Source organism: Myotis yumanensis, unplaced genomic scaffold (genome assembly GCF_028538775.1).
Source record: "Myotis yumanensis isolate MYYU_CA2020_CCGP unplaced genomic scaffold, mMyoYum1.0.hap1 SCAF_10, whole genome shotgun sequence".
Taxonomy (NCBI): domain Eukaryota; kingdom Metazoa; phylum Chordata; class Mammalia; order Chiroptera; family Vespertilionidae; genus Myotis; species Myotis yumanensis.
Genome location: NW_027223761.1, coordinates 30364537 through 30379456, shown reverse-complemented (window position 1 = coordinate 30379456; position 14920 = coordinate 30364537). Strand labels below are relative to the sequence as shown.

The 14920-nt window shown below is 57.1% G+C and overlaps 1 protein-coding gene across 2 annotated transcripts in view; it reads left to right on the top strand.

Moving 5' to 3' along the window:
- Nucleotides 1–11715, top strand: part of KCNC1 (potassium voltage-gated channel subfamily C member 1) — a 42300-nt gene extending 30585 nt beyond the window's left edge. Inside the window, exons 2-4 of one of the 2 annotated variants that reach the window (XM_070428211.1) lie at nucleotides 455–1388; nucleotides 8150–8338; nucleotides 10331–11715. In XM_070428211.1, coding sequence (XP_070284312.1) covers nucleotides 455–1388; nucleotides 8150–8338; nucleotides 10331–10395 — 1188 coding nt within the window. In that variant the 3' untranslated portion in view covers nucleotides 10396–11715. Of the gene's footprint in view, nucleotides 1–454; nucleotides 1389–5175; nucleotides 6659–8149; nucleotides 8339–10330 lie in introns of those variants that run through there. The other variant, XM_070428212.1, reaches the window with a different exon arrangement.
- The last annotated feature ends 3205 nt before the right edge of the window (nucleotides 11716–14920 follow it).

Sequence of the window (14920 nt, the reverse complement as noted above, 5' to 3'; positions counted from 1 at the left end):
CCTTCCTCCTGGTGGCACTGCTGGAAGTAGTGCGGGGGGCAGGGAAGAAGGGGAAGAAAGAGCATAGAAGATTGAGTAGGAAGGGTTTATGAGCTAGACCTGGCATTAATGCATACCCCTTTCATTCACTGTCCACTGGCCTGAACTCAGTCACTTGACCCCATCTAACCCAAGGGAGGCTGGGAAATGTAGGCTAGCTGCACATCAAGAGGAAAGGAAACATGTTTGTGAAAACAAAGGAATCTCTGCCACAACCCTTTAACTCCCTGAGCGTCCTTACCCCGTGCCTGGAGGAAGGAAAAGTGGCCTGTTAGCTTGGCCCTTTGTTGGCAGGGTCACTGCACTGGCGTCTTCCCTGACCTGGCATCTGACTGGACCCAACACAAAGGCACCCCCAGTTTCTCTGCTCTGGGTGGGAGGGCCTGCCCTCTGACACTGTGTTTCTCCCCCACAGTATGTGGCCTTGGCCTCCCTCTTCTTCATCCTGGTCTCCATCACCACCTTCTGCCTGGAGACCCACGAGCGCTTCAACCCCATTGTGAACAAGACGGAGATCGAGAATGTTCGGAATGGCACGCAAGTGCGCTACTACCGGGAAGCAGAGACGGAGGCCTTCCTCACCTACATCGAGGGCGTCTGCGTGGTCTGGTTCACCTTCGAGTTCCTCATGCGTGTCGTCTTCTGCCCCAACAAGGTAGAGTTCATCAAGAACTCGCTCAACATCATTGACTTTGTGGCCATCCTCCCCTTCTACCTGGAGGTGGGCCTCAGCGGCCTGTCCTCTAAGGCTGCCAAGGACGTCCTGGGCTTCCTGCGCGTCGTCCGCTTCGTGCGGATCCTGCGCATCTTCAAGCTGACCCGGCATTTTGTGGGCCTGCGGGTCCTGGGCCACACGCTCCGCGCCAGCACCAACGAGTTCCTACTGCTGATCATCTTCCTGGCCCTGGGTGTCCTGATCTTCGCCACCATGATCTACTACGCTGAGAGGATAGGAGCCCAGCCCAATGACCCCAGTGCCAGTGAGCACACCCACTTTAAGAACATCCCCATTGGCTTCTGGTGGGCCGTGGTCACCATGACAACACTGGGCTACGGAGACATGTACCCGCAGACATGGTCCGGGATGTTGGTGGGAGCACTGTGTGCACTGGCGGGCGTGCTGACCATCGCCATGCCCGTGCCCGTCATCGTGAACAATTTCGGGATGTACTACTCCTTAGCCATGGCTAAGCAGAAACTACCAAAGAAAAAAAAGAAGCATATTCCACGGCCGCCGCAGCTGGGATCTCCCAATTATTGTAAATCTGTCGTAAACTCTCCACACCACAGTACTCAGAGTGACACATGCCCGCTGGCCCAGGAAGAAATTTTAGAAATTAACAGAGCAGGTAGGAAACCTCTTAGAGGCATGTCGATCTGACCTTTCACCTCTGCCCCCTGTAGCGATGATTCCAGATTCAGTCAGACTGCTTCCTTAGTTCCATGGGCAACCCCGGACCCCCACACTCAATCTTGAGGTGTGGAGCCTGGGGGCCCAGGGAGATGCTGGGCAGCCAAGTTCACGAGGCGAGGGCCAGCTAGAGGAACCTCACTGGTGGCCCCGGGTAAGGAGGTTGACGCGCTGGTCTCATGAGGTTCTGAAGAGACGACATGGCCCTCGAGGTTGCCGAGGACTCTCTTAGCAGGAGCCCGGGAGCTGCTGCTGCTCGGTGGGCAGGAGTCCAGCTTGAGTCTCTGACTCAGGCCACTGACCTGGTGTCCGGGCCGGGCGGGGGTGGGCGTGATTTGGAAATGGCAGACAGCTTCTGATTTGGTCTTTACACGGCTCCCTTCAGGCTGTGCAGACGGCACAAGTGGTGCATGGGATCTGGCAGGAGGGTCCCTGCCAAGGCAGTAGCAAGGATGCTCACCCCCGACAGAGCCTGTCTCCATAGCCGAGTAGAATTCGTGCTCTGATTCGGGCTGCCTGGCTCCAGGTGTGTCCTAGGAGACGCCTCCAGCCCTCCGTAACAAGCTTACTTCCCCATAGCATGCTGAACCAACTCATCTTCTACCATCACTCTAGAGTTTAGCGTTTATCTTTAGAAACTGTTGGAGTGACTCTAGCTTTCACGTTGTCTGTTTGGGTTGATGGTTGAGTGGGAGTTTCCGATGGTCTTCTGATGGAAGCGGCTGGTGAGCAAAGGATTAGCGGGGCCACCACCCCGGGCAGCTTAGGCGAAAGCGCTACAGACCAGCCACCACCTCCCACCGATGGTTCTCCCCACTTCCGATGGAAGGGACTGCAGCAGCAATACATGACACCCCAACCAGTGTCCAACCACTTTCCCATGAATTCGGTGGGGGTCGGGGACGGGGGAGGGGGAGGGGGGGGCATGAAACAATACTAGTCACCGTGGGATATATTCTAATATTCCATGGCTAGTGGTTCGTTATGGGACTATCTCAGTTTTATGAGAACCTGCACATAGCACATAAAGTTGATCACGGGGCTCTGGTCCGAAGATATAAAGCCCATAGTCTACCTCTACTCATGGAATACCATCGACTTATTCTGTGGACACAGGGATTTCAAGGGAATGGATGACCTAGAGAAGAATACAGCACTGAGTGAAGCTCCGTGGGGTGAGGGGGCTGAATGAGTGATAGGTAGCATTTAGTTTGTGAGGGAGACCCCGGGTCCAAAGTCTGGCAGGGGGCTGCAGGCTAGCTCAGCCCTAGATGAGCAAGTTTCCCCCAGGTTGGGTGGTCTCCCCCAGCGTATGATTGATTCTTTCTCCCTGCTGATGCTCTCTCTACCCAACCGCCCCATCCTGCTCACGATCCGGCTTTATTCCACAGCTATGCTGCCCAGAGCAGTACTTCTCTGCCCATGGGAGCTCTCCAGCCCCTTCTCCTGTCCCCATACCTTTCCCTTTCCTGGGATTCCTGTAGGCACCTGAAAGGAACTTGGTTAGTGTCCTGGGCTGGGCCAGAGGGTGGCAGGAGCTGGAATAGGAGCCAGAGGGGAGCCGGGCTTCCCTGCCAAGGCATGGCTCCTGCCCCACCTCCCTGCTCTGGGTTAACTAGCTATTTGACCTCAGGAGCCACCACCATGACAAGGAAAGTTCCTGGGGCTCTAGGAGAGGGTCCAGGTTGGCCTAGCCCCCAGCTCTACTCCAGACCCCTCAGGAAGAGCTGAGCCTGAGTGGCATCACCATGGTGCTACTTGGCCCTTCCATCAATCTCCCCCACACTGGATCTTTCCATATTGGTGCCCCAAGCATGGGCGCCCAGGCCACCCTGTCAAGGATCCCCAGTTCACTCCAGTCAATGCCAGTATTCTTCGTGTGCTAAGCGCACGCACACACACACATGCATGCACACACACACACATGCATGCGCACACACAGAGAGCAGACTGTGCTCTGACATGTACACCAGCCAGTCCTGGGACACAAGCCCTCTTCCCATGCTGCACCAGACCTGGGAAGCCCATGCACCCCTGTGGGATCCCCCAGGCCCACGGCCATGGCAGTCCTGCCCTTGCAGCCTCTGGCCCTGGCCCCGGGCCTCAGGAACCCAGAGCTGTGGCAGGATCAGTCTCTGTGGCTGAGAAGGTGTTCTGGGCCCTCCCAAGCCTGTCCTCTGGAGCCCAGCTGCCGGGATCCTCCTCCTGCCTTTCCCCTCCCTCCCCACATTGGATCTCTACCCCCTTCCCAAGTACTCCCCTCCCCGGCCGGTGCTGTTTTAATGTCCACACCCACCTGCCTTGATTCTGAGACCCCCTCTGAGCTTCACCAGAACACCCCTTCCTCCAACAGCTGGCTGTGAGACCCAGATTAACTGTCACTGAGAGGGGTGTGGTCCTTAGGGGTGTGTCCCCTCTCTGCCTCCCTGAGTCCCTTCCCATTCACCTCCTTTTCTGCTTTCAGCTATGCACCTGGATGGGCGTGGGCTGGGGGTGCATTCACGAGTGAGTGGGGAGGCCAGAGGAAAGGAAGGCAAATATGGGTGGAGAACCGGCCCTGCAAGGATTGAGCGGGGTGAGATGCAGCACCCCAGGCCTTTCCAGCCTCACTCCACCCCCAGGGGCAGGGAAGCGGCCTCAGGGAAACCCGGGGTTCTCCATTTCCTCTTTTAGAAGCTGGGATGGGGCTGAGTGCTGCATGCTGGTCTCTGAGGGCACCTCCCCTACCAGGGCGGGATCCCTGGGACTCCAGCAAGGCCTCCCAGTCCTGCCAGCAGCCCCTTTCCCTCCCCTCTACGTCTGCTTTCTCCCCAAGCCTCAGGTCCCTTGTCTGTGAAGGATGATCTGGTGTTTTCCTCTGTACCATGGCTGGCATGGCCTCAGTGTTGGGGGGACTTGTCCTGGGGGGCTGAAGGACCTTACAGAGGGATGCCAGGAGGTCACCCCACATCATCAGAGGCTGCCTGGGGCACATAGCCCAGGAGAAGTTGCTCCTCTCCCAGAAAGGGCCTTCCCTGCTCCCCTCTGCAGCCAGGGGGCCCAGCTCACATGCTCACGTCCATTCACGTATGTCTTGTCCCTCTCTGCTCCTGTGGTGTGGGTCAGTTCTCTATGATGTGGTGTCCAGACTACGGGGTCCCGCCATAGGTGAGCAGGGGGGCCTGCATGGGGAAGGGGTGGTGGCCAGACCCCCTTTCCTGCCCACAGGCACACAGAGCTGCAGTGAGGCCCCAGCGAAGACCCTGCCCGGGCCCCCTGGGAACCCACTGCAGTCTCTGGGTCACCTGTGGGGTGGCAGTGGGAGGTTGTGCCCTGAGCAGCAAGTCCACAGTGCCCCTCTCCCGGGCCTCCCTTCCCGTGCTTGTCTGCAGAGAGGGCTGGGAGTGGTGCTAGCCCGGGGCAGGGAGAGTGACCCCTGGGGCAGAGTGACCAGGCAGGGTGGGCAGGGCCCCTCTGCATGAGCTGATCAAGTTTCTGCTCAGATACAGGGTCAGGGTGGGAAGCTGGGGCCCGTGTGGGGTCCGTGTGGCCCCCAAGCGGGCTAAGAGGGAAGGATCAGAAAAATGACGCAACTCTGAGGGCCAGGCCTGGTGTTCTTTCTGTGTTTTTCATATTCTCTCTTTTTCTCTCTCTCCACTAATCATGTTTCTCTCTTTTTCTCTCCTCGTTTCGTTGCATGACTTGTGCCGGTTCTCGTGACTGTACCCTGCTCCTGTCTCTCACAGACTGTCCCCCGATAGCCTGGGACTTTTTCCCTGAGCCCCCTCCTGGGCAGACCCCTTGGAGCTAAACCCAAGGAAATGCCCAGCAACCCCCCACCCCACCCCAGCCCTGTGTGCGCCTCCGGCGCCCGCTGCTGGTCTGAACAGTAAGTACGTCGGTGGTGCCTGGAGACGAGGGCGAAAAAGCCAGCCCTGCTGGTTGAGGGCCCTGACACCGGGTTCTCCTTGCTCCAAAGTTTAAAAAAAAATGACCCTCTCGCGGACGCTCATCTATCTCAGCCCATTTCAAAGCCTGGAAACCATCTCTGCGAGCCGCTGCCCATGCTGCCATTTCATCATCGCAAGCCGCGGGGCTAGTGGGGCTGAGGGGCCCTGGGCCGGGGAGGCAGGTCTCCCCACCTTCTGGGGAGCAGGTGGGAACCGAGGCTCCTGGTGGCCATCTCATGCAAGGGGGCGGGGGTGAGGGCATGGGGGGGGGGCGGGAATCTTGGAAGAGCTGACCCTCTGGCCTTTTGCGTGGGTTCCCCAGGTTTGGAGAGTTGGCCCCTCCTTTGTTTCTCTTCTAGCCGTCCCTCTGGAGCTGGGGAGGGAGAATGCTCCCCGTTTCTGACAGCACCCCAAACTGCAGATAAACCAACAGCCCAGGGAGGCTGGCTCCCTCACAGAACAAGACCTAAACACTCTCACCCAATTATAGCCCCTCCTCAAAGTCATGGTTGAGAGAAGCAGACCCAGGTGTGTCCTGGGGTCCCTTCAGGGAAGGAAGGGTGCCCAGCTCACCCACCCAGGGATCCCTGCCAGTTGCCCCCGCTCCCTTGCTTGCAGGGAAAACCAGCCTGTGGGAGCTGGATGCTCCAGGGGCCTGGCGCTAGGGGGCAGAGCTGTTGGGTGGGGACGAAGCACTCAGAGCCAGAGGAGTCTCGGGCTCCACCCCCACCTTTGACCCGCCCCCGGGCAAGAACGGTAGGCTGTGGGCACCTCCACTGACAGACGATGGCCCAGATGGAGACGCTGCTGGGAGGACTTGCTGTTTCCCCTGGAGGAAAATGTGTGCAGAGTGCTATGGGCCCCGACTTTCACACCCTCCTCCACATCCTCCTCCCTTATATCCCGCCCCCTCCCACCACCCTCCTCCCTCAGCCTAGAGACCCTTGGGAGGGAAGCCAGGGGCCAGCCAGAGTGGGAGGCAGGACCGGGCTTGTCTGTACGCACAGGTGTGTGCCCGCAGACACGCCCCAAGTGCTAGGCAGCCCCCCAACCCCAGAGAGGCCCAGCCCCAGTCACGTGGTGTCAGAGTTACCTTGGTAACTGGCCCTTCTGGCTCAGCGTAAAGCGGGAAGTGAAGCCCCTGGGATCTGTGGAGAAACGCACTGTACGTGAACTGCTTTCCATCTTGTATGCAGACTTTTTAAGTTCCAAAATTATGATGGGATTTTTTTTTTTTTTTTGGATTTGCTTTACGAATAAACCTGATTGGTCCATTTCACTTTTGACTGACTGCCTCTTTGTAGTGACATGATGTGCACACGGCCGTGATCCCACCCGCAGGCATACTGAGCATGTGCCTGCGGAAGAGGATCACCCCTGCGTGTAGTTACATGATGTGAACTGGGTCACGGAAGAGGGTCAAATCGGGAGGAGACTGTCTCCAGCTTTCCCCCCCTGTAGTCTTTCCAAGAGCCTCCCCTCCTGTGGTCCACTCACGGTGGGGTCTGTCTCCCCTGGAGGCTCTCACCCTAGAGGAAGTCTTTGAGAAAGCCAGGGTGCCCACTGTGGGGACTGGGTGGGACCCACCCTGGCCAGGAAGATTCTGCTTTGAGAGCAGAGAGCGTGGGGCAGGCTCAGTCCCCAGGAGTGGTGGGCGGGGCAGAGGCCAGACAGTGCTACCTCCGCCAGGTCCAGAGGTGTCCATGGCAATGCTCCTGGACTTGGGAGAGGGTGAGCTCCCTACTCTGGCCACACTTTGCCCTCCCCCCCCCAAAAGGGGCCCCCCAGGTTCCTTCTCAGGCTACCACAGAGGCCAAGACTCGCCTTCCCACCTGAGTCCATCCGCTGCTGTTGTCTTTACACATCCATTTGCTCTGCTTCTCGGGGGATGCTGCTGAGAGGAGACAGAGGAATGGGAGCCCCTCCCGATTCATGGCCGCTGTCACTGCCTCATGCAAACATCCCTGTCGTGCCTGTGCGAGCTGACCAGGCCTGCTTGGTGTGGAGCGCAGTGGAAGCCACTGGCTTGGTCTGTGTGGGCCTCAGGGCGGACTGAATGACCAGCCTAAGTCTTTGTGGATGGTGGAGCAGATTGGTCAGATTGGGACAGAGGAGGCTGTGTGGCCATGCCTAGTCTGCATGGGGGGCAGGGCATACAGAATGACCAGATTAGATACATACGGGGGGCGGGCAGGCTATGTGGTCAGATAGGATGTGTGTGGTGGGCAGCGTGAAGTGAGTGAGCAGATGGGATCCAAATGGGGCTGAGGTAGAGGTGATGGATGGGGTCTGGATGGGGCTAGAGAAGCTTGAGCTGGATAAGGATGGGAGGCCGCTCAGCTCTGGTCAGCAGCAGAGGGGTCAGGAAAGGCTGCCTCTCTGGACTGCAGTGTTTCAGCATGTCTGTCTGTCTTCTCCCTGAGCTCTGTGTCTGGCCCTCTCTCCATGTCCGCATCCACACCATCCGTCTCATCGGCCCAGCCTTGGGCCTTGGGCCCTGGGCCCAGCCCCCAGCACCGCGCTTGCTGGGCCCGCCAACTCATCTTTTTGCAAACTTTGAGCAAACCCAGGAGCCTCCTCCTTCGCAGCACTGCGGGCAGCCCGTGGGCTGCCTGAATGAGCCGGAACCCCAGCCTCATGCCTCCCTCCGTGGCCCCTCACTTTTTGGTTCTCAGGGATGGGCTGCCCTTTGCCAATGCCCCACCTCCGGCCTGTCCCCCCCACTAAACAGTTTTCAGTGTCTCAATAGCTTCTGCTTATATGTTTGAAGATTCCAAACTGAATGGGGAGGTGGCGAAGGCCGCGCTGGCGAACGAAGACTGCCCCCACATAGACCAGGCCCTCACTCCCGATGAGGGCCTGCCCTTTACGCGCTCGGGCACCCGCGAGAGATACGGACCCTGCTTCCTCTTATCAACTGGGGAGTACACGTGCCCACCTGGTGGAGGAATGAGAAAGGGTATGTAGAGGAGGCTGGGGCACTGCATCCACCGGGCCGCCTCACCTCCCGCTCCTGCAGATGGGTGGGCGGGGTGGCGGGCGAGGGGCGCTGAGGGGCAGGCAGGCACACTGATGGGGGGCAGGGAGCAGAAGGAGCCCCCAGGGTCGGCCCCTCGGGATCTGACTTCCTCTCTCCTAAGTGGGATGTAGGCTGGCAGTGAGAACGTGAGGTCCAGGCAGCTGTGGGTTGATATTAAAGATCAGTACGTAAGGGATAGGAAGGGCTTGGGGACAGGCTGGCTGACTACGGGCCATGACCCTAAAAGCAGAAGGGTACCCAGGGATGCTGGGAGGAGCCTCGACTGCTCCAGGCTGCTCTGGCAGGCAGGTCAGACCCAAAAGGCAGAGTGATCTTCCCATCTAGTGGTTGAGGAGGACACGGGACGGGCCCGGCCTGGCCAGGACCCTGTGGGCTTAGCAACCCAAGATCCATGTTCTGGAAAAGGCATCCTTTAAAGAGAATCCACAGACCATTGGGAGGGGAACCATGAAGAAAAGGTGGCTTCAGGCCTTGGGGTTCCTTCTCAGGCTTGGGGTTGAAGCCAGTGTCCTTGCAGTCAGAATATTGCTAGTGACAGAATTTGCCAAGAGAAGGTTGTTAACATGGGACTCTGTGCAGCCCCTTCCATCCCCAACCCCGATTAGCCTGGCCCCGGGTGTGGTCAGCGCCCCCTTGTGGTTGGTGAAGGCTGAGCCCTGCGGAGGCCTCTGCTCAAGGACTCCTTCTACCCGACCCTTATCTTAGGCTGACACCTGGGGAAGAGCTTGATTGAGCGTGGGCTGGAGAGAGGTTGGGGCGGGAGCCCAGAGCACCCTAGCTCCAGGCTCCAGGCAGCGGCCCAGGGCCCAGAAGGCAGAGAAAGCCATCCTCAGCACAGCGGACTGGCCGGGCAGCTCGTGCCTGCCTGGAAGCACCTCACGCTCACGTGGGATGCATGCTGACCAGGGTGAGAAGGCTGGGCCGCAGCTATAGTTGGCTTTGCAGAGCAACAGTTGCTGTAGCCTGTGGCCATTCCCAAGTGCTCCAGTATTTGAAGTGGTTCCACAATACACGGGGAGAAAATGCAGAAATGGAAATGCAGGGCAACCCCAGAGGGGAGGCAGCTTACACTGAGGTGGGAAGGCCTCTTGGTCACTGGTGCTTAGTGTGCCCACCTGACCCAGGCTGGTCCCTGCTTCCTGGCCCTGCCTGGAGGTCCCTTGGACCCCAGCGCGGCATAGCGCTCCCCGCATGGTGCTGCATGGCGGAGGGCTGCCGGCCTGGGAGGGGGTGGGCCCATCCTTGGCACCTTCCATGGATAGGCCCAATGCAGCTGGCTTCCCCCCCTCTCTACCCCCTGGGGAGGCTCTAGAAGGCAGGAGCAGGGGCAGGCCGGGGAGTGAGGGGGAAGCAGGTACTGTCCCAGGGGCTGTGCTCTGCCTGGTAAGGTCACGTGGGCTGCCTGCCTCCTCCACCCTGAGTGCTGGACCAATCTGTGTGGCCTAGGAGAGCAGAAAGGAGAGTCCCTTTACTGTGCTTCCAGCAGCCCAGGGAGTGTGGGGCAAGGGGAGTCCTCTCTCCCTGTACCCACCCCCCAATCCCACAGAGGCCTGGGTGCCAGAGTCTTTGGGAGGCGCCAAGGGGGGATGCCCCCACCCACATCCACCCAGCCCTGCTCTCGTGGAGTCAGGACAGCCGCCAAGGACTTGATTTCTCAGGATGATTCCAGGCCATAAGCCATGTGCAGAGTAGGAGAGGAGTTAGGGACTCTCCCCGGTCCCCAGGAGGGAGAGGAAGAGGCGTGCTGGGCTGGCTCACTGCATGGGAAAACCAAGCCAGCTGGAGAAGAACCTGCCTGCCTCTGCATGCGGCTGTTCTGTCTTTCCTCCTCCTCCTTAAAAACTAAGTACCAAGCGGGATGGGAGAGCCAAGAAGAGACGCTCAAGTGTTAATTGTATTCTTTACATACAGATCTTTGCAAAGAAAGCCCTGTCATTGCTAAGTATATGCCGACAGAGGCTGTGAGAGTGACTTGACCAGGCGGCTTGGCCCAGGACACTGGTGGCTATTAAGCATCTGGGTGGACCTGCAGCCCCTCCTCACCCTCGGACAGAGTAAATTCACGCCATGCAGGTTTGCCGGACGAGTCCGAGTGGCCCAGGCATTGTACTAGGACGGACGTAGCTTTTTCTACGGCCAAATGGTAACTGACCGTAGAGGATTTCTTTTCCTTCTTTTCATTTTTTGAAAATTTTATTTTCCTGGGGGAGGGGGGGTGGAGGGGTTCCTTAGCATGACTTGCATGAAGTAAAATAGAAAACCCAGCAAGCCAAACCCACCCACCCCCTGCAACTGTGTGATGACCCTAAACAACAACAACGAAGAAAAGAAAAACACAGAAGTCCTCTATTTTCTTTCAAAGCTCTTTACTTTTACTCTCGTTGGAGCCAGACTGTAAGGGCGTTCGATAGAAACCTGTACATTTCTGGGGAGGGAGGGGGGGGGATGGAAGAGGGGAACGGGAACACATTGCTTCCCTTTTTGTACTCGAGATCGAGAGAAAGGGTTCCCGAAAGGGCAGTCGGTCAGTCATCCATCGGTCATATTGACCTCACCTTCATAATCATCTCTCACGTGGAAACTGAGAACTTTGCTCCAAATAGAAGTGTGGAAACTCGCACTGCCGCCTTCTTCCCTGTCCGGCATGCTTGTGACCCTGCGCGGACGTCGCCTGAGACCCCTGACAGCGGCTAGTCTAGGTTGATTCTCTCATCTCTTCCGGTGTGTAGATCCAGCGTGACCAACTTTCATAACAAATCGTTCATAGTAAATAACCAACATCGTACAGATTTCCCACGTGTCTCTTTAGAGCACCGGAAGATCAGGACCGCGGGAGGGGCGGCCCTCCTCCGTTACTAAGGCACAACCTGGCATTGTATGCACTTTAGTACTTCAGAGTAAAAACTGCATGCCCAATGTTATGCAAAGCGACTCTAGCATGAAATAAATTTTGCATCATGGTTCCTGTAGAGTCTAAAGCAGATTTGTTTTCCTGAAGCAATGGGAGGTTTGCAGAGACACACGTCTGCATCTCGAATAAATATAGTATTTTCCCAAAAGACACAGAGGACAGTAACTTGGCGTTGGTCTGATTCTAAAAGTAGTGGCGGGGGGTGGGGGTGGGGAAGGATGATATTTTTGAAAAACACATGCTTGAGTTGGAAAAAAAAAATGCAACGTCTCGAGCTCTGGCTGCAGCTCGCAGCATTTCCTGGAAAGAGAGCAATGCTGCTTTAGCTCAACACCCTCCCTCCCTGGGCCTCGGCCCTCCTAATAAAACGCTGACTTTCGAGATGAAGCACGGATCTGGGTTTTTATTGCCTCGGTCAGTGTTGCAATTTGGCTCTGGGCCTCTGGTCAGGCCCTAAGGAAGACGTTGCTCTCCAGACGGCGCCCTGCAGATCCTGCTGGCTGGGGAGGGAGGCTGCCCTCAGGAAGGACGGGCATGCAGGACCTGACCTGGGACAAGCGCATCCCCCAGGGGTTCACCCGAGGCAACTTCTCCGTGAGTCATGCCATATTCACGACTCCTTCAATCTGGCCATGTCAGTCACTCCCACGCCCCCTCCCCCCCTGCCCCCCCCCGCCCCCATGCAGACCACAGTCACCTCCTCCTAGGACATTCTTGAGTCTGATGGAGCGAGAGACAGGAGTCTGACAAGTCTGGGTGCCCTACCCTGCTGGCCCAGTCTGGTGGAGCATCCTATGCATACCCCTCCCTCAGCCTGGAGGTGTCTTGGAAGAGAGCAGAGCCCTCTCCTAGGGATCTTCATTTGCTTGGGTTGTTCACTTGGTTTTGGTTGGGGATAGAGTGGGGGATAGGGTTTCAATTCTTTTCCCAGGAATTAGGGAATCCAGGAACGCTCAGGTGGAAAAGTTCCTAGCGGTCATGGTAGTCAGCCTCTGAATGGAGGCCCACAGTGGGGAGTGATCTGCCCAGGGCCACAAACAAGTGGGTGTCAGTCTCCCCTTGATTTCAGTTCCCTTGACGTCTCCCAGCCTGACCCCGAGCCAACAATCACATGAGGTGTGGTGGGGGGGCTGAAGGTGGGGCCCAGTTTTTATCTAAAAGTTTCTCATCTCCTCTCAGCATTTGCTTCAACTTCCTGGTGCCCTGTGAGGCCTAGGAACCACAGGATGGGGTCGGTGGGGTGGTGAGTACAGTAAGACCTCTGCCCAGGGCTCCTGCAGCCAAAGGACTGGCAGACCTACCCTGTGTATGGAACAGCCATTCATAAGCATCAGGGCGGAGAAGCCAAGCAGCCTCGGCTGCTGCAGGGCAGGTCACATGCCCTCTCCCTGGGCTCCCCCTGGAGGAAGTGCCTCTGGTGGACTCAGGTGGGACTCAACACAAAGCCACTTGGAATGTGGGTTTTCAGGGACAAGAACTAATGGGGAAAGGAGATCAACATACACTGAGCACCTGCTATGTGTGGGGCATCTGAGAAAAGCTGTCCAATGAGAGCCCACAATAATTCAACATGCCCATTGTAGAGGCAAGAGAACAAGGCACAGTGTAACTGGCCAGAGCCACACAGCCAATGAATGATGAAGCCACGGTTTTACACCCAGCCGGTCTGGCTCCAGAGCTTGGGTTAAGCCAGGGGTGGGCAAACTTTTTGACTCGAGGGCCACAATGGGTTCTTAAACTGGACCGGAGGGCCGGAACAAAAGCATGGATGGAGTGTTTGTGTGAACTAATATAAATTCAAAGTAAACATCATTACATAAAAGGGTACGGTCTTTTTTTTTTTTTTTAGTTTTATTCATTTCAAATGGGCCGGATCCGGCCCGCGGGCCATAGTTTGCCCACGGCTGGGTTAAGCTGTCCCTTCCTGAAGCGGGAGGTAGACTTGATAGGAACACTAGAGTTGTTAGTCCCAAATCCCAGGACCCTCGGGACCTGGCCTCCTGCCCTCCTTCATGAAGTGCCATGGGTGTGACCGAGAGGCCACTTCACATGCTCTGAACTTTCCACTCACATCTGACCACTTCACTCTCCTGCTTAGGCACCCTGTAGCCCTAAGAATGCAGTTGGCTACCTTAAATTGGCTACCAAGGCCGCCTCTCCCAGCTCCCACTTGCCTCATGCTCCAGTCACTCGGACATTCTGAACTTGCAGCAGCTACTCATATGCACTGTAGGACCTGGAACTCCCTCCCTCCACCCCTCACCAGCACTTCCCAATCACCGGCTAACTCCCAGTTTCCATTGATCACTAAGTGACCTCACTCAGAAGCAGTAGGTGTGCGGGGCCTGGGAAGGGCTTTACTCTGAGCTCCAGGCCTGGATTCACCCTTCCCAAGCACAGGCTCAAGCAGTCTTGTCCTGAAGGCCCACTGGGACCAAAGGTGGTGGGTGTGTCAAGATGGGGTACCTGCCCTCAGGAGGGGGAGTGTGTGTGGCAGGTTAGGAGGTGAACACCCCACTAGCCATCATTCTCAGGCAAGACCCAAGACCTTTGAGCGCACAACAGGGTCCCGCCTCTTCATTTTCCTTTCCTCCTCTCACATGGAGGAGTGTGAGGACTAATTCACTCAGTCTATCAGGAAAAAAATGTAATTTCTAACAATGAGTGGGTATTTTCTCATGTTGACTCCTGTGGCTCATTAGTTAACCAGGTGGATGATACTGACATTGCCTGTGAAATGGTTATGTCATCCACAGCATAGTCATCAAACATGTGTAAGAAATAAGAGCAGAAGATGGGTGGGGATACGGGGGTCAAAGCTCCCACTATCTTAACCTGCCCATTCCATGGTGACCCTAAAGGCGTAGGGACAAGTTCCTCACTGACTTTTGATGGGCACTTGCTCTGCAGCAGGACCCGTCCTTGGAGAAAGGGTTCCAGAATCCATCTAGCCCTGGTCCTGGCCCTTGAAGAGCTTGGGCTCTCTTAGGAAGGATGGGCTTGAACATCTACAGGTCTGAGAAGAACAACAGGATCAGAGGGCTCAGAAAATAACCTGGGAGACACTGTCAAAGCCCCTCACACCCCTCCACCCCCGGAGTGCTCAGTCACACACCAGATTCAGCCCATGAACTATCGTAAAGAACGCCTGTCGGCCGCTGTTAGGAGGGGCGGGACATCGGAACTGGCGGTGATGGGACGGCCTGTGGTGCCATTCATCCTTCCATGTGGACTAACTGTGCCCTGTGCTTCCAAGAGGGTCTGACTCAGGCTCTGAGTGAGGGGCTGAGGCTCAGGCTGCTGCATCACCTGACCCTTGTTTCAGGTTGGGAAGGTGCCCTGAGACACTTTTTTGTGCCCACAGGCCTCAGAAGAGGCATTAGGGCTCAGCCTGAGAGGACATGGGACTGGGTTTCTTCCAGCAGGTGCTGAAAGAGGTAGGGGGAACTCGCACTGCCACGCTATGAGAGGGTGTGGTGGTTCCTCATGCACGGAAACCCTGTCTCGGAGGTATGGGCCTACGCACCCTCCCATGTGGGACGGCCCCCTGGCCTGTGTGGCAGACACAGACCACCCAGCCTGTGGGTGTT